General features: G+C 36.2%; 1 protein-coding gene across 1 annotated transcript in view; it reads left to right on the forward strand.

Annotated features, from left to right (window-relative positions):
- Positions 1–24,416, forward strand: part of SLC9C1 (solute carrier family 9 member C1) — an 89,896-nt gene that overhangs the window by 2,101 nt on the left and 63,379 nt on the right. Inside the window, exons 3-7 of the mRNA XM_047752916.1 lie at positions 2,162–2,290; positions 10,418–10,583; positions 14,575–14,703; positions 18,305–18,466; positions 23,617–23,716. Of these exons, the coding sequence (XP_047608872.1) occupies positions 2,162–2,290; positions 10,418–10,583; positions 14,575–14,703; positions 18,305–18,466; positions 23,617–23,716 (686 nt within the window). The remainder of the gene's footprint in view (positions 1–2,161; positions 2,291–10,417; positions 10,584–14,574; positions 14,704–18,304; positions 18,467–23,616; positions 23,717–24,416) is intronic.

The following is a 24,416-nucleotide window of genomic DNA, read 5'->3' on the forward strand; positions in this document are numbered from 1 at the left end:
GTCCCTGGCTTAAAATATATCAAGAAACCACATTGAACCTCTTACATAGAGTTAGAATTGAGGAACAAAGCAAACTGTATAGTCAAGGCAACTACACTGTTAGCATGGGAAGAGCAGGAGGCAGGTGGAGGACAGAGAATATGCTTACCACAAGTCATATAGAATGCATTACTAACAGAGTAAATAGTCTTCTAGCCCAGGGATTGGTGGCAAAATTTTTTCTGTAATAAGCCGTATAATGAATGTTTTAGATTATACAGGCCATATGATCCCTGTCACAACTACTCAGCTCTGCCATTATAGTTTAAAATTAGCCAGAGACAATACATAAGCAAATTGGCATGGCTGTATTCCAGTAATACTGGATTTACAAAATCAGGCATGAGTTAGATTTCACACAGGAGCCATAGTTTGTCAATACCTGCCTAGTTTTTATCAGTATGTAAATGGAAATGTGTATGGAAATGATTGACTTTCCCAAAGAAATTTAACCAGTGATGTTAAAAAACATAATGGAAACCACATATCTGTACAAAAACCAGATGCAGAGTACAGCCTCATTTGTCATGAACAGGTTTTATAGCCATATGATTTTTGACATAAATGTGATTTTAAGTACTTAGAAATCTTAGTATTTAACAACAACTCTTTAAAGGAAGAGCCCATATGTCACAAACAGTGAAAAACTTAAGATTTTATTCAACTTTCAGTCTAATATGTTAGCTTGCCACATTTTCATGGTCCTGGCAAAAGATATGGGACTTTATAACTCACAGCAACAGCAGAAGCCAGAGTATCTGCATTTTCTTTCTTCCTTTCTTTCTTCCTTTCTCTCTTTCTTTTCCTTGCTTCCTTCCTTCCTTCCTCCCTCCCTCCCTCCCTCTCCTTCCTTCCCTTCCTTCCTTCCTTCTTCCTTCCTTCCTTTCCTTTCTTTCTTCTTCTTTCTTTCTTTCTTTCTTCTTGTTTCTTTCTTGTCTTTCTTCTTCTTCTTTCTTTCTCTTTTCTTTCTCTCTCTTCTTTCTTCTCTTCTTTCCTTCTTCTCTCTCTCTCTTTCTTTCTCCTTCTTCCTTCCTTCCTTCCTTCCTTCCTTCCTTCCTTCCTTCCTTCCTTCCTTTCTTTCTTTCTTTCTTTCTTTCTTTCTTTCTTTCTTTCTTTCTTTCTTTCTTTCTTTCTTTCTTTCTTTCTTTCTTTCCACACCCCCAGCATATGGAAGTTCCCAGGCCAGGAACTGAATCCAAGCTACAGCTGTGACCTACATCACAGCTGTAGCAAAGACAGATAGAACCCACTGCACTGGGCCAGGGAGTGAACCCGCACCTCCACAGCAACCAAGCCACTGCAGTCACATTCTTAACCCACTGTGCTACAGCAGGAACTCCTCTGCATTTTCTTGTCCCTGTTCCATAAGCTCCACAGGGAGAAGCAAAGAGGACAAGATGAAACCTGCATACACAATAGGTTACATTACAGGAGAAGAAATCTGAGCTTAGAGAGCTTGAATATTTTATAGTTTTAGCATCTAGTAAAATAGCTCAGGAATTGTGAATCAAATACTGTTATCTAGGAACTTCAGAGAGGCACTAAAGCAGAGGATATATGAGGGAGGGGTCTGTCCCAAGAAGGCCACCTAGGGTCCTGGTTGGTTACAGATGTCCATAATAGGTTTTGCAAATATCAATAAAATACTTTATGATAAGCCCCATTAACTATGTCATGAACTGCATTAACATACTAGTCTCTATCCTTACTATTTTTCCATACATGTCTATATAAGCCATAGCTAATTATGTAGTTTCTAGAATTTGATCCGATTATTTACTCCTTTGTGGATTTTGTGTATCATGGTCCATCTACCTGAAATCTCTTTCTTTCTCTTATATGTCTGAAAATTTCCTACATATCCTTTAGTACTTATGTCAATGTGCCCCCTATATCTGTTCTTTAAAAAGAATAAAATAGGCATAAAGATTTCCTTTAACCTTTGCTCCAGTTAGCAATGATCTGATGGAAAATTTGAAAGTCCAACATAGTTAAAACTTTAGCGCTTATTATATTGTCATGTATCTTTTTATATTTTGCTGGAGATAGGAGTGTCTGACATATATTCCATGCTAATAGACCAATGAATAAATGAGAAAATAACAAGTTTTTATGTTATTAGGTCCAACAATATGTAGAGGCCATACAATGGATAGAACCACATTTATTTTTTGATCTATTTACACCAGTAATTATCTTCAATGTTGCATTTGACATGGATGTTTACCTGCTCCACAAGTTATTTTGGCAGGTAAGAAGTATTATTTTCAAAAATATTTTTCACTCATGAACTACTATGTGTTACCTATGTTCAGTTTTTTTTTTTTACATTTTAAGAAAGCAACATATTGAGATATAATTTGCATGCAGTAGTTACGCATACATTTTGAGCATATAGTTTGATGAATATATCTGTTATATATACCTGTGTAACCACTATCCAAATATGTATACCTGTGTAACCACTACCCAAACAAGATATAGAAATTGCTATAACCCAAGAAAATTTCTTCGAACTTCTTTTTTTTTTTTTTTGCCTTTTCTAGGGCCACACCTGCAGCATATGGAGGTTCTCAGGCTAGGGGTCTAATCAGAGCTGTAGCCACCAGCCTACACCAGAGCCACAGCAACATTAGATCCAAGCCACATCTGTGACCTATACCACAGGTCACAGCAACGCTGGATCCTTAACCCACTGAGCAAGGCCAGGGTTCGAACCCATAACCTCATGGTGCCTAGTCAGATTCGTTAACCACTGAGCCATGATGGGAACTCCTCTTCAAACTTCTTTGGAGTCACTCCTTCACCAGTGCCTCAGAAAGACAACACCTGATCCATTTTTTTTTTCTTTATGATTCAATTTCATCTGATATACTTCAGAAATTCAGCCCAAATATTGATGTGATTTTTAGCACAGATAGTCATTTGCAAAGTTATCAGGTACGTGTAAAAAGACTTTCTCATTACTTGTCGTTTCCATATAGCATATGTCATTTAAATATTAATTAGTACTCAGGAAAAGTAGGAGATCATGTCTATAGTCTAATTATTAAAGTCTCAAATAGATGCCAGGTGAAAAAATTTGCAGACTAGTACAGGCATTATTTTCAAAAGTCATTCCTAAGCAAGATAAATTGTATTCAATTAAATAGATTTTAAAAATCCATTAGGTATTGTTTTTAGCAGGTTCGTCAATATTTACATAACACTTTCATTGTCTGCCATGTATGACTTAGAGTCACAATCAAAAAGAATAAGTCTCTGCTTTGGTACCATTGTAGTTTTCTTCTTCCCAAAAGTTTTTGCTTTTTATGAAGTCATTCATCAGTTTTTCTTTTAGAATTTATGTTGTTATGTCCTATTAGGAAATTGTTTGCTTAAACCAAGGTTACTAAGATTTTCTCCTGTGTTTTTTTGCTGGAAGTTTAGTTGTTTTAGATTTTAGTTTAGATCTATGATCCAATTTGATTTCACTTTTTTATATGATATGAGTGTTCAGATTCATTTTACTTTTTCATATGGACATTCAGTTTTTACAGGATCATTTTTCTTCTCCCAGTTTTATCAAGAAATAGTCAACACAGAGCACTATATAAGTTTAAGGTGTGTAGTATAATGATTTGACTTGTGTACATGGTGAAATGATTATCATAAGTTTAGTGAACATCTATCATCTCATACAGATACCACATTAAAGAAATAGAAAAAAATATTTTTTCTTGTAATGAAATTCTTAAGATTTACTCTTTTAACAATTTTCATATGTAACATACAGCAATGTCACTTATATTTATCATGTTGTACATTATATTCCTACTACTTATTCATCTTGAAATTAGAAGTTTGTACCTTTGGACTGATTTCATCCAATTCTCCCTCTTGTAGCCCCCCCCGCCCCGCCTCTGGTAACCACAAATCTGATCTCCTTTCCTTTGAGTTTGTTTGCTTGCATGTTCACTTTTGAAATATAATTGATCTATACCACTACATCAGTTCTTTTTATACAACATGGAGATTCAATATTTTTATACTTTCCAAAATGATCACCATGATAAGTCTAATTATAATATTTCTCTGTATAAAATATATTGCATAGTCATTGACTATATTCCCCACACTGTACATTCATACCACTGGCCTTCAAAGCCAAGTGTTCTGGATGAATCATCTTCATGCGGTGAACCTCTGCAATTGTAACAGTCCTCCTAACTGTGGCTCACTTGCTGTGGGTATGGGTATGACTCTACCCTATCTCTGCCCCTTCTACCCATCTCAGGGTTTGTTCTTTTCATTTTTATTTTTTTGTAGTCTAGTTGATTTAAAATATTATGTTACTTTCAGGTGTACAATGTAGTGATTCATTATTTTTCGAGATTGTACTCCATTATGTCATTATAAGATAATGGCTTTAAGTCCCTGTGCTATCTATACAATACATCTTATTTATTTTATACACACTATTTTGAGTCTGTTAATACCATACACCTAATTTGTCCCTCCCCTCTTCCCTTTCCCTTTTGATAACCACTAATTTGTCTTCTATATCTTTGATTCTGTTTCTGCATGTACATTCCTTTGTATTATTTTTTTAAGTTCCACATATAAGTGATATTGTACATTATTTGTCTTTTCTGACCTATTTCACTATTCATAATTTTCTCTAGGTCCATCCACATTGCTGCAAATGGCAGAATTTCTTTTTTTGTTTTTTGGTGGCTTGAGTAGTATTATTTTGAATATATATGCCACATCTTTATCAGTTTGTCTGTTGATGGGCACTAGGGTTGTCGTGATTCTTGATACCTTCAGTTGTAGATCTTTTCTGCTACTTTGTAATTGTAATTTTGATGTGCCTGCGGGAGGAGGTGAGCTCAGGGTCTTTCTACTCCCCCATCTTTGCCACTGACCTTTATATTCAAAAATTTAAAAATATTACTCCAAATTATAAAACAAAGAAGACAAGGAAAAAGTATGAAGTGTGGGAGAAGTAAATTAAGCTTTATATTTTAGTGCATAAACCACATCTTGGTAACTGTTTGGCATGTTGAAGACTCAGAAAAGAAATTATGTTGTGAGCCCCTTGGGAAGTCCCAGGAAAGAAATTATGGAGGAAAAAGTAATTCAAAAAAATTTGACTGAAAGAACTAAAGCTACTTATAATTTTAACTCAGAGATACTATCAGAGAACTATTAAATATACTAGGTCTAGTAAAAGGAAATTGTTGATAAAAATCATGTTTTAAATACCCACCTTCTGAAACTTTCCACACCCATATATGGAGAGAGAGAGAGGGAGAGAGAATACTCAAACAACAATAACCCCCAATTCACAAACTATTATGATTCTTTTCTTTTCTTTCTTTTTTTTTTTTGTCTTTTTGCCTTTTCTAGGGCCACTTCCCACCGCATATGGAGGTTCCCAGGCTAGGGGTTTAATCAGAGCTGTAGCCACCGGCCTACACCAGAGCCACAGCAATGCGGGATCCGAGCTGCGTCTGCAACCTACACCACAGCTCAAGGCAACGCCGGATCCTTAACCCACTGAGCAAGGCCAGGGATCGAACCTAATCATGTTTTTTGAGCCCCTCAAGACATTTAGAAAAATATTCTAGATTGTAAGCAAGATGTGTATTTATTTCAGAGTAATCAAAACAATTTTGTAAGCATAAGGCCATTACCTAAAATACATTAGAATCAAAACTCTGAAAATAATTTACACTTTAAAAAGAGTCCAGGCAAATGAAATTCAGACAAGGGACAAAAGAAATGAAATTGAAAAGAAGAGAAATATAGTTTGAGCTGGTTCTGATGTTCCTTGCTGAGCTGTCTCCTGAGTCTGTCTGCATTCAACTAGGGGTCAGCTAAAGTAGAATAAGCTAGATGACCACTCATGTGTCTTTTGGTTGCTACTGTTAGTATTGGCTATAGGCAATGGGTGTGACTATGATGCATATATCTCATGATCCAGGCAATTCCAAGCTTCTTCACCAGTGCTTTCAGAGTCTTAGACATCTGGGAGAGGGAAGGCTTGAATTTGCCAGTGCTTTTAAAAACAATTTTTTTTTAAAGAGGTATAATTGATGTACAACATTTTATAAGTTACAGGTGTACAATATAGTGATTCACATTTTTTAAAAATTACTCTCCATTTATAGTTATTACAAAATATTGACTATTCTCTGTGTTGTATCATATTTCGTGGTAACTTGTTTTATGCATAGTATTTAGTGCCTCTTAATCCTCTACCCATATATTGCCCCTACCCCTTCCTTCTCCCCACTTTTCAAGTCTCTACTTGCATCATATTTGCTCTTGTTCCTTTTAGCCAAAGTGAAGCACAAGACTAACACAAAGTCAGCATGGGAGCTAACTACTCAATGTGGTGGATTTAGGGAGCAGAATTACTGCAGCCACTTTTGCAAACAATATACCATGTGATTTATTGAGGTATCAATAGCTATTTGGTGGAAAAACAAGGATTTGGGCCTCCTGACCCTGAATCCTTCTATTTCCAAGCCTCATTTTAATTTGTTTCTCTGAACAGTTGTTAGTAATATAATTCTCTTGATCACCCAAACTTTAAATTGAGAATTCAGCCATCCTAGAGGTAAATTACCTAGGAGACTTGATTTTCTTTCACCATCCTGATGCTACTGTCAAGCTTTAACCACCAAAGACTCCTTGTCAATAGTGTATGTGGCCTCAGTAATGCCACATAAATGCTATCATTTTCCTGCTAATTCTAAGATTGGGTTAGAAATCTATGATTATGTAACTTAACCAAATCACTCAGGACTAGCACCCAGGCCTCCTGAGTCAGAGTCCAGACCCAACTCATTCTGTATGAATATAGCTGTACAAATAAAAGAGCAAAATAATCAGAAGATAGGTTTTAGTATTTTAGCTCTTCTAATTTTTTTTTTTTTCTTTTTTTTTTTTTTTTTTGCTTTTTAGGGCTGCACCCATGGCATATGGAAGTTCTCAGGCTAGGGGTGGAATCGGATCTGCTGCAGGCCACAGCCAAATCTACAACCACAGCAACGCGAGCTGCATCTGCAACGTACACTGCAGTTCATGGCAACGCCATATCCTTATTCCACTGAGCAAGGCCAGGGATTGAACCCTCATTCTCATGAATACTAGTCAGGTTCATAACCTGCTGAGTCACAACGAGAACTCCTGAATTATTTTTTTTTTATTAACTCATTTTGGGTTTATATTTCTCCAGTACCTACTGCAACTCCTCATTGCATAGCAGGTGGTGAATAAATGTGTAATAAATAAGAGAGTGAAAACTTGTGCTTTTTTCATTACAAAAATGTATGATTTTTCTGATGTAACAAAAGTTGAGATGGAAATCTGGGGTTATTATTTGATTTTACTTCTCTGGAGAATTTTTTTAAGCTGAAGTGATCAGTAATTATACTGCTGGTGGCTCTGTTTATTGGTAAATCTTTTCAGAGGATATATTAGTAATCTCCATGGAAAGCCCCCAAGTGATGCATGTCTTTAATTTTCTTACTGAAATTCTAAGGAAATAATTAAGGAAGAATGATAAAGTTTAGTCATAAAAATCCATCTTTCTTTTATATTACTGTTTTTATTTTGTATTGGCAGTAAGAGCACTTTTTTCAACATCATTATGAATTTCTTTTTTTTTTGGTCTTTTCGTTTCCTTAGGGCCGCACCTGCAGCAGCTAGGGGTCAAAAGCCACAGCAACACGGGATCCAAGCTGCACCTTCGACCTACACCACAGCTCGGGGCAATGCTGGATCCTTAACCCGCTGAGCTGAGCGAGACCAGGGATCAAACCCATGTCTTCATAGATGCTAGTTGGGTTTGTTAACAGCTCAGTCACGATAGGAACTCCATGAATTTCTTATAGTTATCCTTTTTTTTGTTTGTTTTTCTTTTGAGACATAATTGACTTATAACATTGTATTAGTTTCAGGTGTGCAGCATAATGAATTGATATTTGTATGTGTTTCAGAATGATCAGCAATGTAAGTCTAGTTAACATCCACCACCCCACAAAGTTACAAATTGTCTTTCTAGTGATAAGAACTTTTAAGATCTATTCTCTTAGTAACTTTCAAACATGAAATGGATTATTGGTAACTATAGTCACCATATTGTATATTACATCCCTATGCCTTATTTATTTTATAACAGGAAATTTGTACCTTTTAATCCCTTTTACCCTTTTCACACCACCATCCCCACATCCCACCCACTGCCTGTCTTTGGCAACCATCAATCTGTTCTCCATATCTATGAATTTTTTGTTGTTGTTGTTGTTTTAGATTTCACATATAAGAGAAGTCATATGATATTTTGCCTTTCTCTGTCTATTTCACTTAGTGTATGCCCTCAAGATCCATCCATATAGTCACAAATGGCAAGATTTCCTTCTTTTTGTTATGGTTGATAATACACCATATATAGAATTTGATATATATGAATATATATATATATACACACACACATATATCAAATTTTGCTTATCCATTCATCTGTAGGTGGACATCTAGATTGCTTCCATATTTTAGCTATTGTAAATAATGCTACAGTAAATATGGGGGTGTAGCTGTGAATTCTCATAGGTACTTTAAGCCGGAAACACCACATTTTCCCAAGTCCATTGGTAACCAAATCTTAATAAATAGCCACCACAGGTAGAAAAAGAGAAAGTAGGAGGCAATGGTGGGAAGGCCGAAGGCCAGGTTCCTGTCCTTGAGTAACAGAATTTCTCTTCCCATCTTCCTTCTGGTCCTCTGCCATTTCTATACATTCTTTCTATTATTTTGTTTTCTCTTTTTTTCCCCTCCTCTGTAACCTCTTTCTTTTTTTCTTTTTCTTTTTTTTTTTTGTCTTTTGAGGGCCGCACCCGCAGCATATGGAGGTTCCCAGGTTAGGGGTCTAATCGGAGCTGTAGCCTCCAGCCTACACCACGGCCACAGCAACGCCAGATCCAAGGTGCGTCTGTGACCTACACCACAGATCACAGCAACATTGGATCCTTAACCCACTGAGTGAGGCCAGGGATCAAACCTGCCACCTCATGGTTCCTAGTCAGATTTGTTTCCACTGCACCATAACAGGAAATCCTGTACCTTCTTTCTAAACTTGTGTTTTTTTTCCATGTTAATATGCTATCTCTCAATTTTCAAGCATCTTTAAATATGTGTGTATATATGTGTGTGTGTAAGTATATATATTGTATATATGCATATACCTTTACACATATGCATCTATGTTCAATGGCCTTATCAAAAAAATTAAAAGTTCCTTTATTCTCTGTTATGTTTCATTACAGAATAGTTCCCTGTGCTATATAGTAGGACCTTGTTGTTTATCCATTTTATATATAGTAGTTTGTATAAAAGTTCCTTTTAAATTATAATATTGTATTTTGCCGAGACCAGCTCAGCAGGATGGGGCTGAAGAACGGGTGCTATGGAACTTAAGGAAAAAAAGTTAACATAAAACAAGACACAGAGACATTTATCTTAAGTAAAGGTGGGAACCGGGGGACTCAAGGTCTCAGGGACCAAGAGCCCTGCTTCAAGAAACCACACTGCTTTTATTGTGCTCTTGAGGATTATGTCAAGCAAAAAAGGGGGTTGTAGGTGCAGGATATAGGTTTTTTAATAATTTTAAAAGTCACTTAGCTGGTAAATGGTTAAACTTTTTACTCTAAACTATAGGCATTTAAGAGTCATTAGCATTTGAGTTAGCTATCTATGCATAGCATTTCAGAGAATCCTCACTGTGCTTAGGCAAAAGGGCATGCTTATTTGTGGCAACCCTGTGTGCCTATGTTTGCACCTTGGTTCTCTTTTCTAATGCATATTCTGTTAGCAACCACTCATAAACCACTTGGTCATGAGGTTCCTCTTTCTCTTATTCTTTAGAGGACATATCATGCTTGTGCAAATGGCATGCCATTCTGCACAGGTCCGGTGCGCCTAGACCATTGTGTTATGTCCTCATTCAGCAGAAAAACTCATCCCCTTAGGTCTTTGTTCTTAGGCTTAAGTCATTTACCATCACCTTGACTGTTTGTCAAGCAGGAAGACAAGACAAAGTAAGGAAGGACAAGATGGAGTTTTCATCAAAGAGGCTAAGAAAATATTATAAAAACATGTCTCGCAACAGTATTTCCTATAACTGGTGTGTCTTAGGTCCTAAGACTCTCATTGTAATATTTGTCCCTTATATCCAGAGTTACAAGCACATAGCTGTTAAATAAGGTAACTTAAAATTTCACTTTGATGGACTGAATGTAATTCTACATCCCCAATATCCTAATTATCTGCTTTTAAAAATGGAATACAACTGCAATCTGATTTTTCTACCTGTAAAATTTCTTTGCAGATACTTTTAATTACAGTTCCTGGCTTTTTGATTAATTATACCTTAATTCTTTGGTATCTGGCATCTGTGAATAAATTACTTCTGAAAACTACCCCATGGTTATTATTTTCAGCTATCCTTGTGAGTTCAGATCCCATGCTGACTTCAGCTGCTACAAGAGACCTTGGTAAGTCTATTTTTCTCTTTTCCTGTATTTCAAATATATTCCTTGTTTAAGTTGTCTAGTTTAAAGATCTTTTGCTCACTGTAGCTTTTCACTATGTGAAGTAAGATGCTGGGACACTGGGGATTGAGCATAGAGATTCAAGTGGTGATGCTTGGAACAGAATGAAATGCCAGTGATAGGCTTACTTATTATTTTTAGTCTTGTATTCAGTTGTGAAATAGAGCAGGGCATTGTTTGGAATCCTTGGCTTTATACATGCTTCTACCCTGAGCCAACGGAACAGCTCGGGGGGGGGGGGGGGGGCATTACAATATTGCGTATACACTGTGGTGACATTTCTATTTCTCAATATCTCTTTTCTGTTGAAAACACACTCCTAGAGGAAAACATAGGCAGAACCCTCTTTGACATAAATCACAGCAACATCATATTTGATCCACCTCCTAGAAAAAAGACACAAATAAACCAATGGAACTTAATTAAACTCAAAAGCTTTTGCACAGCAAAGGAAACCATTAAAAAAATGAAAAGGCAACCCACAGAATGGGAGAAAATCTTTGCAAATTATGCAACAGACAAGGGCCTAATCTCCAAAATATACAAAAAACTCATAAAACTCATCAACAACAACAACAAAAAAACCCAACAACCCAATCGAAAAATGGGCAGAAGACTTAAATAGACATTACTCCAAGGAAGACATCAGGAGGGCCAACAGGCACATGAAAAAATGCTCCATATCACTAACTAGTAGAGAAATCAAAATCGAAACTACAGTGAGGTACCACCTCACACCAGTCAGAATGGCCATCAGTAACAAGTCAAAAAATATCAAATGCTGGAGAGGGTGTGAAGAAAAGAGTACCCTCCTTCACTCTTGCTGGGAACGTAAATGGGTACAACCACTAAGGAAAACAGTATGGAGGTACTTCATCAACCTAAATATAAAACTACCACATGATCCAGCAATCCCACTCCTGGGCATATATGCAGACAAAACATTCATTCAAAAAGATACATGCACCCCTATGTTCACTGCAGCACTATTCACAGTAGCCAACACATGGAAACAACCTAAATGTCTATTGAAAGATGAATGGATTAAGAAGATGTGGTAATATACACAATGGAATACTATTCCACTATAAAAAAGACAAACTAATGCCATTTGAAGCAAAATGGATGGAACTGGAGAGTCTTATGCTAAGTCAAGTAAGCCAGAAAGAAAAAGACAAATATCATATGATATCACTTATTTGTGGAATCTAAAATATGGCACAGATGATCCCATCTACACAACAGAAACAGATCATGGCCGAGGAGAACACACTTGTGGTTCCCAGCAGGGAGGGGAGAGGGAAGGGGATGGATGGCAATTTGGGGTTTTGGGATACAGATTGTTATATTTGAAATGAATGGGCAATGGGGCCCTACTGTATAGCACAGGGAATTGTGTCTGATTGGGTCACTTTGCTGTACAGCAGAAATTGAAGAAACACTATAAATCAACTATATTTAAATAAGTAAATAAAATTAGTAATAAAAATTAGTAAAAGTAAAATACCAAGTCAATATAACCCAGGAAAAATCCAAGAGCTTCATTCAGAAAGAAATAATAACTTAATTTGTGTTCCCTCAGTTACTATTTTTCTTTTTTTAGGGCCGCACCCATAGCATATGGAATTTCCGAGGCTAGGGGCCAGATTGAAGGTACAGCGCTGGCCTACACCACAGCCACAGCAACGTGGGATCTGAGCCATGTCTGTGACCTACACCACAGTTCACGGCAATGCTGGATCCCCCACTCACTGAGCAAGCCCAGGGATCGAAGCAGCATCCTCACGGATACTAGTTGGATTTGTTTCCAGTGCGCCACAACAAGAACCCCTTTCAGTTTCTTTATAATAATGAGAACTAGAACATTTATTTTAAAGTAGAACTTTAATATGGCACAAACATGTGCACGCTCTCGCGTGCGGTCTTTCTCTATTTATGGCCTGTTAAAGAGGAAAGAGCTATCTGAGGCAAGTAGATATAGGGTAGGGGAGAACTATCACATGTACCTATACAAATAAAGAAAAGCCAGCTCTTCAAGACAAGGAGATTACGTTTGAAAGGTAAGATTTTAGAAGAACATGCCAGCTTCTATCCCCCAACCTTGCTTTTATGGCACTCTGTCAATGCCAGCCTCTTTCCTACTCAAAAGATTTGGAGGGGGGGGGTTCTGTGTTATCTGAGAGAATGCCATACTTCTCAACTTTATAATCTCAGGATCTAGTTAGTTATTCCACTGGTTTCCTGGCCTGCCATTGTTGAATTTAAATAGTTTCTTTGGATTAATTTGCAAGATTATTTTCATAAACTTTGGCCATCTTACCATTATTTTTGGAATTTTATTTTTCTCCTCACATTTCATCTTTTAAAAATTATTTAAATAAAATATTTTTTTCTCGGCAACATTTTTGTCTGAGTTTTCAATGCAAGAGTTTTATATATTTTTAATTGAATTCTCTAAAATAAAATCTGCCCAGGTCAATGAATAGAATACATCAGTACAATCACATTGTCTTGAGTTTTATATGGTCTGTTGACTCCTCTTATGATCCTTGTCTGTTATTTATTTCCAAATACTGACATTTTGTTATAGCTCCATTTTCTAAAATGGAATCGTTGTACAATAGTATCAGTTAGATTTTGTTTTTGTTTTTGATTGGAAAAAACAAAAACCCTCCAAAGCATAGTGGCTTGAAACTATAATCATTTTTTCATTTCTTATGAGTCTGGCAGTTCTGATGGTATAGGCTGGGCTTCACACATCTTGGCTAGCCTCACTGATGAATCTAGAGTCAGGTGGAAGGTCACCTGGAGGTTAAGTGATATAGGATGGCTTCAGCTGGGAAGATCTACCTTTCTTCCATGTATTTCTCACATTCTTCTAGAAGGGTAGTCAGGGAATGCTGCAATGATGGTGGAAGAGGTCCAAGTGAGAGGAAGCAGAAATGTTTCTAAGCCTCTGCTTGCATCAAGTCTCACAGCAAAATGAATCTCATTGGCGAAAGAAACTGCTGGTGTTACAGTAGAGGGTATGGATGCAGTGAGAGGTGAAGAACTGGACTAGCAAGGCAACTGAACTTCCACAGGAACAGACTGCCTTGGCTTTTCTTTTCTTTCAACACCATATTTACTCTATTAGATTGTGATCATAATTATAGTGATTGGTTCACAAAGAGGGCTTTTACCATTTCCTTCATACTATTTCCTTCCCATGGACACTTTGAAAATCATTAATGATGCTCAAAGTTATAGTTTTGCCCCTTCAGGCACATTGAGTAGAAAGAAAAAAAAAAGATAATTGATGGATATCTAAACTTAGTGGAGGAGAATTAGGATGGGAGTAGATAATATCAAAGTGCTTTCCATTCATGGATCTTGATTTCTAAAACCATTGAAAGTGATGTATGATAAAGTTAGACAAGTCCTAATTACAGTGAGATGATCTGGACAATTTTCTTAATACTTTGCTTAGGTACAATGGTATAAAACCTGGGTTTATAATTTACTTTATCCTTCCACCATCATTTTTTGTCTTATCCTAAGTACATAATGTAAGTATTTAAATAGGCCAAGTCTCATAATTTAAAAAATAATAATAAATTTCATTTTTTCATCTATGCTTTGAAATAAGAAATGAGAGTTCTAGTTGATTACCTTGCTTATATAAACTATAATCAACCACAATTAATTTGGTTGATAATTATGATGGTCTAGACTTAATTTGTCATTGATACATGATGAAATTCCCTTGAAGGGAGTTTACAAACATGACTAAATAATTTGAAGTATTTTATTTTTAATATATATTTAAATATGAAAGAAAAGAATATGATATAAATCCATAGCTAAGAATACCCTTCTACTTGATAAAATTTTATTATTTAATATTGAAGAAGTTTTTCCTACCTTAAAAGAGATTTTTTTTTTCCTTCTGTAGGACTTTCTAGAGGCCTCGTCAACTTAATTAATGGAGAAAGTCTGATGACTTCTGTAATGTCTTTAATTATGTTTACTAGTATTGTGGATATTAATTCTGGCATGCAAAAAATGATAAACAATTCCTTAGGTAAGGACTTATTTTTTTTCTTAATTTCTTAAAATTAGAATCCTGCATTTTCTGAAAGCTGACATGGACTTTGTAATACCTTGCATTAAGTTATGCTTGTACAAACATAATCATGATTTGCTCTTTACAAAGAATTACCACACATCTCTTATTTTAATATTGGTTTTGTCATGAGGCTGAATTGGGACTTTTTCTGAGGATGCAGCATTGTAGAAGAAAGTATGTTTGACAAGAATGAAAGATGTTGCTTTTCATGTGTTGAACATAACTTAGAAGAAAATGCAGACAGTTCATCTACAAGTGGTGAGAGGAGGTGACTTCCCTTCCTTTCACCTTTGGACTATCTTCCTGCAGGCAACACAGAAAGATGTCAGCTCTAGGAGGAAGTGTGAATTATATGGCCACCTACAAGTCCTGAAAGCAGTACTTACAAGTAGAGAGATTGCAAGGTGCCCATGAGCTCATTTTCAACATTCAGATATCCCTGAGACATAAGTGGTTTTTTTTCTTTATCATATGTGTATGTGTGCATGTGTTTATATAAAATAAATGATATATGCACACTATAATGAGTGATTATAAAATATATAGATGAGTAATTATCATTCAGGACAAGAAATATACAAGCAATCCCATGAGCATTTTAAAAGCCCCTTCCTGATCAAAACCCGGTTCTTAGAGTGCAATCTCTGAGTTGTTGGTGGGAAGGGTCTACAGGATCTTTTGAGGGTGTCCATGAAGTCAAATATTTTCAGAATAATACTCAGAAGTTATTTACCTTTTTTTCATTTTTTTATTACTCAAATGAATTTATCACATCTGTAGTTGTATAATGATCATAACAATCTGATTTCACAGGATTTCCATCCCACAGCCCAAGCACATCCCCCTACCCCCCAAACTGTCTCCTCCAGAGAAGTTATTTACCTTTTTAACTGTGCACTGCTTCTCACTGATTTTGAAAAAGCAATGATTACATTCTTCTTGAGAAAATTTCCAGTGTATACTCTTCCACTCAATGTATGTATTCTGTGTTCTAATGCTTTCTGCAGCATCATCTCATTCCACCCTCCTATCCAGCTGAAAAGAGTGTTTAGGAGGTGCTTGTAGACTACACTCTAGTACATTAAGGGGTCTCTGTGATGCCAAATAATCCACTGTTAACAGTAAGATCTTCTACTGCCTCCTATGCTGCAATCAAGCATAGCCCAATTACCTTTCCAACCACTCAGAAGAGGAAGTTTTAGCCATAGTTGTTTTCCCTATCCCTAGAGAGTGCTTCGTTGTTGGGCATCCAAGGACTCTGTTTACCTCTATTCTGACTCATCCATGCCCTATATGCTCAGAAGCAATACCTAAAACTCAAAATTGAAGACTATTCATTCCTGAAAAGACTCACCCCTCTCATATCCTCCTCAAGGGAGCTTGTCCAGGTAGAGGACAATTACCCTCCTCAGGCATAAGAAGCACTTGCTTTCAGCCTTGTTTTGGAGCCAATTACTTTACCCAGGTCATGGCAGCTTGGAACATTTATGGTAATCCTAGGACCTCAGTTTAGCACAGGAAGGTACATCCTCTTCAAATGCTTCATATATGCCATCTGTGGTGTATGGGAAAACCACACCAACTACATAACAAATAGCCCTTTCCAAAATCCAGAATACAAAAGAAAGTGACACAATACAGCACTAAGGGAGCTTTTACCATAAAACTTTCTGCAGAAAAGACCTTCATAAATATGATTAAGGTGAGCAAAAATGGAAATGTTTATATTCAGAAGTGTGTTAAAAACTTGAGAAACACACTTGGAGGAAATGGAAAAATACAAAGTCTAGTATATATGCTAATCAGAAGGATCCAAGTGCAGCCTCTATATATGATCTATTATTCTACTAGATGTCACTTTCTTAAAGGGATTTGCTATCTTTAGTAAATACTGGCCACAGAATTTCAGGGAACTTTATCAGAGATGACATCCAGATCCTCATCAAAACATCTTTCCCAATATTCACTAGGAAGCAAAAAAAAAAAGAGAGAGAGAGAGAGAGAACATCTAGAAACCAAGGCTCTCTTTCAGGCATGGTAATGAGACTAAGTAGAGAAGGAATCTAAATCACCTCAGTACTCTTTTTTTTTTTTTTTTTGCTTTTTGCTTTTTGCTTTTTGCTTTTGCAGGGCATGTGCAAATTCCCAGGCATACAGAAATTCCCAGGCTTGGAGTCAAATCAGAGCTGCAGCTGCCAGCCATAGCCACAGCAAAGCTGGATTTGAGCTGTTTATGCGACCTACACCACAGCTCAAGGCAATGCTGGATCCTTAACCCATTGATCCACTGAGTGAGGCCAAGGATTGAACATGCATCCTCATGGATACTAGTTGGGTTTGTTACCACTGAGCCACAATGGGAACTCCCTCACCTTTGTATTGTTATTCGTGCCCTCTCCACCAGTGGACATTTATAAATAAGGGTTCATAAAAGGATTTTTTTCTCTTTCATTCTACTACCTCAGAGCACATTTCTAAGGTTTACTTCCTCAAATTTAGCCTTGTTTTTTGATATGGTTGCTGTTGCTGTTTTCTGTTGGCCATTCTTGGTTTTAGTTCTGTTCTTGCTCTTCACATATTCTGTTGAAGTTGACTCTTCAGGCTTTTCAGACCCTAGGACTACTCTCAACTATGATTCAAATTTTGCTCCTCTGTTCCTCACCCTGTATGGGAAGGAGGGATTCCTTACCCACTAGCGTGCCTGGCTCCAGCAATCAAGGCTAGCAAGAGCTTACGCTTTCTGTTTTCCTGGGAAGGGCATCACACTGACTGTAGAAAATAGTTTGGCAAAATATAATAGTATCCATAAAGGATTAATTATGCCTTAGTAATTCTATTTCTGGGACCTAAGGAAATAATCAGAGAAGTACAAAAAATTATACACCCAGAGGCATTCCTTTTTCTCTGTTTCTTGTGTGTGTTGTATTAGACCTAGATTATAATTTCCATGAGTTTACAGACTTTCTATTTCTTGTTCATTACTGTTTTTCCAAAATATATTACATTATTTGGCACTGAGCAAATATCTGTTCCTTAATGGGGACTGAAAAATCTCTTAAACTAAACTGATGAAATTTTACAAATTTAAATGTGACTTTTAACATTTGAAAAGAAACTCTTTCAATTTAGGAATAAGAAAATACCCTATATTTACCCCAAAGGCTATGAGCTTTTTTTTATTTTTATTTTTTTTTTGTCTTTTTTCTTTTTAGAGCCGCACCCACAGCATATGGATGTTCCCAGGCTAGGGGCCTAATTGGAGCTGTAACCACCAGCCTACGCCACAGCCACAGCAACGCCAGATCCGAGCCTTGTCTGCGACCTATACCACAGCTCATGGCAATGCCGGATCCTTAACCCACTGAGGGATGCCAGGGATCAAACCCGCAACCTCAAGGGTGCTAGTCAGATTCGTGTCCACTGTGCCACAGTAGGAACTTCCTATGAGCTATTTTTAAAGATAATGACAAAAAGAAAAGTTGATCCAGATTATCATTTAACAATAAGAACAAGTAAGTTCTTTTAATTGTTTTCTCTTTACTCCCTTTTCTTGTAGCCTATAGTATCATAAATGAAATTTGGTCATATTGTATAGCAAGTCTCTTGTTCGGAATTCTAACTTCAAAACTGATTCAGCTGTGGATGTCTACTGTTTTCGGAGATGATGTCAATCATATAAGTCTTAGCCTTTCAATTCTGTACCTCATCTTTTTTACTTGTAAGTAAAGAGCTATGCCTAAAATTAAAAGATATAGAAAAATTCAAAATAAAGATGTGGGAAATATATACCAGGCAAAGAAAGTGATCTAGGAGTAATACTTTTGAAAATAACATGTCAAAGGATATTAAAAATATTAATGTTTATACAACAGAAAACAGTGTACCAAGATAAAGACAGCTATAAAAAAACAAGAAAACTTTGACAAAATCATAATTAAAAGAAATGCCTTAGCATGTCTTTCCTAGATAATTTCATAACCAACTGGACAAAAAAAATGACTATAGCTATAAAAAGATTTAAATAAAAACTTAAATACTTGAATTATAAGATATATAAAGGGTTTTATCTCCCCAAACAGAATGCTTACCCTGTAGACATTAACAGAAATAAACTAAACTAGAAGAAATTTCAATAAAATTCCAAACATTGTTCAACTATGATACAAATGCATGCTAACTACAAAAGGAGGGTCTTTAGGAGTTCCTGTTGTGGTTCAGCAGTTATGAACCCAACTAGTATCCATGAGGATGAAGGTTCGGTCCCTGGCCTTGCTCAGTTGGTTAAGGATCCAGCATTGCCACGAGCTGTGGTGTAGGTCACAGATGCTGCTCAGGTCCTACGTTGTTGTGGCATGGTGTAGGCTGGCAGCTGCAGTTCCAAATTTACCCCCAGCCTGGAACTTCCATATGTCACAGGTGCAGCCCTAAAATTAAATAAATAAATAAATAAAAATAAAGGAGCATCTTTGAAAATAAACATTCTAACTGCATGAAATTAAATAAACTTTTCTTGGTGAATTGTATATCAAAAAAATAAGAATAGAAGCTACAGATCAAGTAAATCTAAATATTACAAACTCTATCAACATTACTAATCCATTTACTACAACTCCCCTTTCACAGAAGTATGGCAGACATTGATAACTAGCCATATCACTGTTTCCTGATGTAGCCTCACAATCACTTTCATTCCACCCCTTCAGACAGCTCTACAAATAATTTGAAGTTAGCATGTGTGATAATACCAACTTCCCAATTTACCTAACAATATCTTTCCATTACATTTAGGAATAAGACAATGTTGCCTAGCTACATATCTGTGATTTAAAATAGCCTTGGAGTTCCTGCTGTGGCACAGTGGATTAAGGATCTGGTGTTGCTGCAGCTGTCGTGTAGGTCAAAGCTCCAGCTCAGATTCAGTCTCTGGCCCAGGAACTTCCATATGCTATGGGTATAGCTGAAAAAGAAAAAAAAATAGTCTGGAAGCTATAGCTAATATAATAAGAAAAACAAAGAGAATAGTATATAAGAGAATAATATAAAATATTATATAAAATATAAATATAAAAATATTATATAAAAGCAATATGTATATAATATAAAAATAATTAAAATAAATAATATGAAAATAATATAAAAAAGAAAGAATAATATAATAAAAAAATTTATACATATTTTGAAAGAGAAAATGGTTACACTAATCACATTTTGGATTATATAGAAACCCAAGAGAATTCATTAATAAACTAAGACAGCAAGGTCTTTAATAGTTTGATATAAAATAAATATCCCCCCAAAATAAATCAATAGCATTCTTATAAACCAGCAGTAACTAGCTAGAAAATATATTGAAAATTGATTCTCTTTACTATGGTAAAAGTTATAAAATATCAAGGAATATACTTAACAAGAAATTTGGACCTAAACAGAAAATTGCAAAAGTTTTTTGAGAAGTTTAAAATTTAAATAGAAACAAAGAAAAATTATTCTTCTTATAAATTCTAGAATAGCAGAATTCCTTATTTTCATGTCTGAGGTAAAGAAAGGCAAAATATAGGTATTTGAGGTTTTCTAACTAATCTGGATTAAAGCCAATTATAATCTAGTGAGGTTAGAGAATCAAGTTAATGAATTAATAGAGAAGGTAATTCAGTACAAGTATATTCATCGTGTACTAATTTAATTGCATATACCTAAATCTAAAAAAATATATATTCCAGCAAATATAATTTCCTCTAACATCAAGTAAGCAAGCATAGCCTCAAGATTAAGGGTTATGCCTAAGAACATAATTTTATTTATTTATTTAATTTTTAAAATTGAAGTATATTCGATTTACAATATTATATTGTTTTTGTGTGTACAACAGTGATTCAGTATTTTTATATTTTTTACTCCATTTAAATGGAGTAAAACAAAACAGTAGCTATATTTCCTTGTGCTGTACAGTATATTCTTGTTGCTTTTTTTTTATACAGTAGTTTATATCTCTTAATCCCCTTCCCCTATCTCCAAGAAATAATTTAAGATTTTTAGAGTTAAGATGTCTCTAAGGAGTTCCCGTCGTGGCGCAGTGGTTAACGAATCCGACTAGGAACCATGAGGTTGAGGGTTCGATCCCTGCCCTTGCTCAGTGGGTTAACGATCCGGCGTTGCCCAGAGCTGTGGTGTAGGTTGCAGACAAGGCTCGGATCCCGCGTTGCTGTGGCTCTGGCGTAGGACGGTGGCTGCAGCTACAGCTCCGATTCGACCCCTAGCCTGGGAACCTCCATATGCCGTGGGAGCAGCCCAAGAAATGGCAAAAAGACAAAAAAAAAAAAAGATGTCTCTAAACATTTAAGGAGGAAAAAAAACAAACTCTAGAATTTAATAAAAGAAACAAGATAAAAAGTAATATAAGTCTAATGTAAAACACCCTGACCCGACTTAATGTCTGTATTATTAATATCTTCAAGGTAGTCATAAATTTAAAATTTTCCACATTTCATCATCACCTAACAAGTTACAATGAGTAGTCCAGGATCTGATCTCCTCAAAGCATTTACATCCGCAGTTCCCTCTTCTTTCATGTTTCAAAATAAGCTACTAGGAGTTCTTGCTGCAAAGTTGAAAGTTCAATCCCCAGTCTGGCACAGTGGGTTTAAGGATTCAGCATTGCCACAGCTGTGGTGCAGGCTGCAGCTGTGGCTCAGATTCAGTCACTGGCCTGGGAACTTCCACATGCCACAAGTGTGGCCAAAAAGAAAGAAAAAAAAAATTGACCAACTAAAGTGTTCACTTCTGGCTTAAGTACCATTCCTAGACAAGACAAAAATAAAGAACATAAAACTTCTAATTGTCCATCTCTAGAAGGGAAGACTCAGTAGTGTGATAATGATATTAAGTTCTTCATCAACTTAAGATTTTCACAATCTAAATCAAACAATGATAGAAATTTGTGGGGGGACTGAAATTATACAAAACAATTTTAAAAATTCATCTGTATATATAAATTGTGAGACTATGGGAGTTCCTGCTGTGGCTCAGCAGGTTACAAACTGGACTAGAATGCATGAGGATGAGGATTCAATCCCTGGCCTCTCTCAGTGGGTTAAGGATCCAGGACTGCCATGAGCTGTGGTGTATGTAGGTCGCTGACTGCAGACATGGCTCCAATCCCACGTGGCTGTGGCTGTGGCATAGGCTGGCAGCTGTAGCTCCAATTTGACCCCTAACCTGGGAACTTCCATATGCCACAGGTGTGGCGCTAAAAAGAAAAAAGAAAATTGTGAGACCATGTACGACAATTTTTTAAAGAGAAGAATTGTTCCTACAAGATAGGTACTACAATATTGGTACATTTAATAAGCCTGCAGTGATTAAAATACAGCTGCTGTAGCAAGAATATACAGTAAACCAAAGAAACAGAAGGGCCCCAGAACTGATCTGTGTATGACAATTTGATAAACACTGCAATATGATAAAAGTAGCATATCCACAATATTCTTCAGTATTAAAACAAAAATTTTAATCCATATTTGTCAACCAGAACAATGTCTATTAAACAATAAGAGAAAAAGAAGCTTATTACAGAGCTATATTACTATATAGTCCCTTTGTACTTTTTCTTAATGTGTGACTTTATGTGTGTGTATGTTTCATGTGTACACTGGGTACTCCACTCTGCTCAAAGATATTGATCCAATTATCTTCAACTTCCAATTCTATAGCCTATGAAAACCCAAAGATATCTCCTCATAATTTCTGGAAATTTCTGGAGTGTTCTTCCTCATATCTCTGCTGCCTCCTCATAAATATAGAGCAGTTTCTGGTTCTTAGTAAACTCTACTAAAGTTGGGGACAAGGGGGGCTCCCAGGGAAAATCATACTGTGTAGTTTATGGTTCTATGAGATCTAACAGCTACCCCTATTTCCTCACTTCTCCATGTTTTCTGCTTAATTTTTAACATTTGTCTCCAGTATAGAGACAAGCAACTTTTTCAACAAGCAACTTTTAATGCTTGGAGCTGCCTTTTGGGTCTCATTCTCTATTCTAAAATAGCTGATCCAAGGCTTTTTTTTTTTTTTTTTAGGCAAATTTAATCCTCTCCTCAATAGAAATTTCAATAAAAACCTTCTTTAAAATTATACTTGAAGCCTTGAGAATGGAACCGTGGGTGTTCCCTTTTTCTAAGAAATATAGTCTTGATACAATACCACATTATTTGAAATTTTCACAGTGATAGTATAACACTTTCACAAGCTACTTTCAAAATTATTTTCCCCTCTAGCTTATGAAAGCTATGAGAATATTTGAATATTCCATGGTGCTTTACACATGTCTGCCCCTGACAGTAAATGCACCAAACCAAAATTAAACTGGGGAGGAAGATCCATACTGGGTTTCTACTGGCTTCACTCCTTTAGTCCTGTCACAAAAATCAAACCATTTCTATCTCCTATTCTCTCCCAAGAAGAGGTATATACAGGCAGCTAGTCCATAAGACAGCTCATCAGCTCACTCCCGTTTAATTCATCCAGAGCCCCTCTGAAAAAATTAGACCTATGGAGGGTGCTCTAGGAATGAAGCTAGAGCTTGGTGAAGCATTTTGTGACTGTCATGTTGCAGCCATTGATCAGAAACCAAGCAGCTTCAAGGATGTCCAGTATAGACTTTTCTACACCATTGGGTATGACTCCAAGGTGGAAGAAGGACAATGGGTGGTGGTAATAATTTGTAATATTATCCAGTGGAAACCAAGTGAGACAGCCTCTCCATAAAGTCACTGTACTGTCAGATCCTGATGTTCTCATCACCATTAAACTTTGTGCCAACTTTAACTGTTGATATCAAAATAATATTTTATATTTATTTCTTTAAAAAAATAGGTGAAATAGTTGGAATGTCTGGAATATTTACCCTTGCTATTATGGGACTTCTTTTAAATTCTACAAGTTTCAAACCAGGAGTTGAAGCACTTCTTCTCGAGTGAGTGAGGGGCATATTTTCACTTTGTTTCATGCATCAGAAGTTATAATATTATAATAGTATTACAGTACCTCTATAGGAGTATTCTAGTACATCTACATGGTCAACATACATTACTAACTTGAAAACTAGCCAACTAAAATCCCTTTCTAAAAACCCTATTGCCTGTGTCTTTTAAACCTCTAATTTTAGGCAAAATTTATAACCTCACCTTGAGTTCATGTTGACTCTATTTCATCACTAATTCCCTCAAGTCTCTGACCATATTACTCAGTAATGTTCAGTCTAGTTCCCCCAGACAGGGCCAAGATTAAAGTAAGGTAGGCAAGGCCCTCATCTCAGGAACAAAATTTAAGAGGGTGCCAAAAACTCGGTAATCAAGATAAATAATGTTTTAATGGGGTATTTTAAAACTGAAATTAATGCAAAAAAAGCCATGGTGAAAATACAACATTTTTAAATGAAGATAAGATGAATATTGCTAATAGTTCCTTTTGTCTCAGGGCTAATGTATGGATGGGTATGGGACTGGAACTAGAATAAAAGACCTATATTTTAAGGACAGTGAGGAGGAATTCCCCTCTTAGTTTAGAGGTAATGAACCTGACTAGTATCCATGAAGATTCGGGTTTGATCTCTGGCCTCGCTCAGTGGGTTAAGGATCTAGCATTGCCATGAGCTGTGGTGTAGTGTTGGAGGC

Source organism: Phacochoerus africanus, chromosome 1, assembly GCF_016906955.1.
Source record: "Phacochoerus africanus isolate WHEZ1 chromosome 1, ROS_Pafr_v1, whole genome shotgun sequence".
Classification (NCBI taxonomy): Eukaryota; Metazoa; Chordata; class Mammalia; order Artiodactyla; family Suidae; genus Phacochoerus; species Phacochoerus africanus.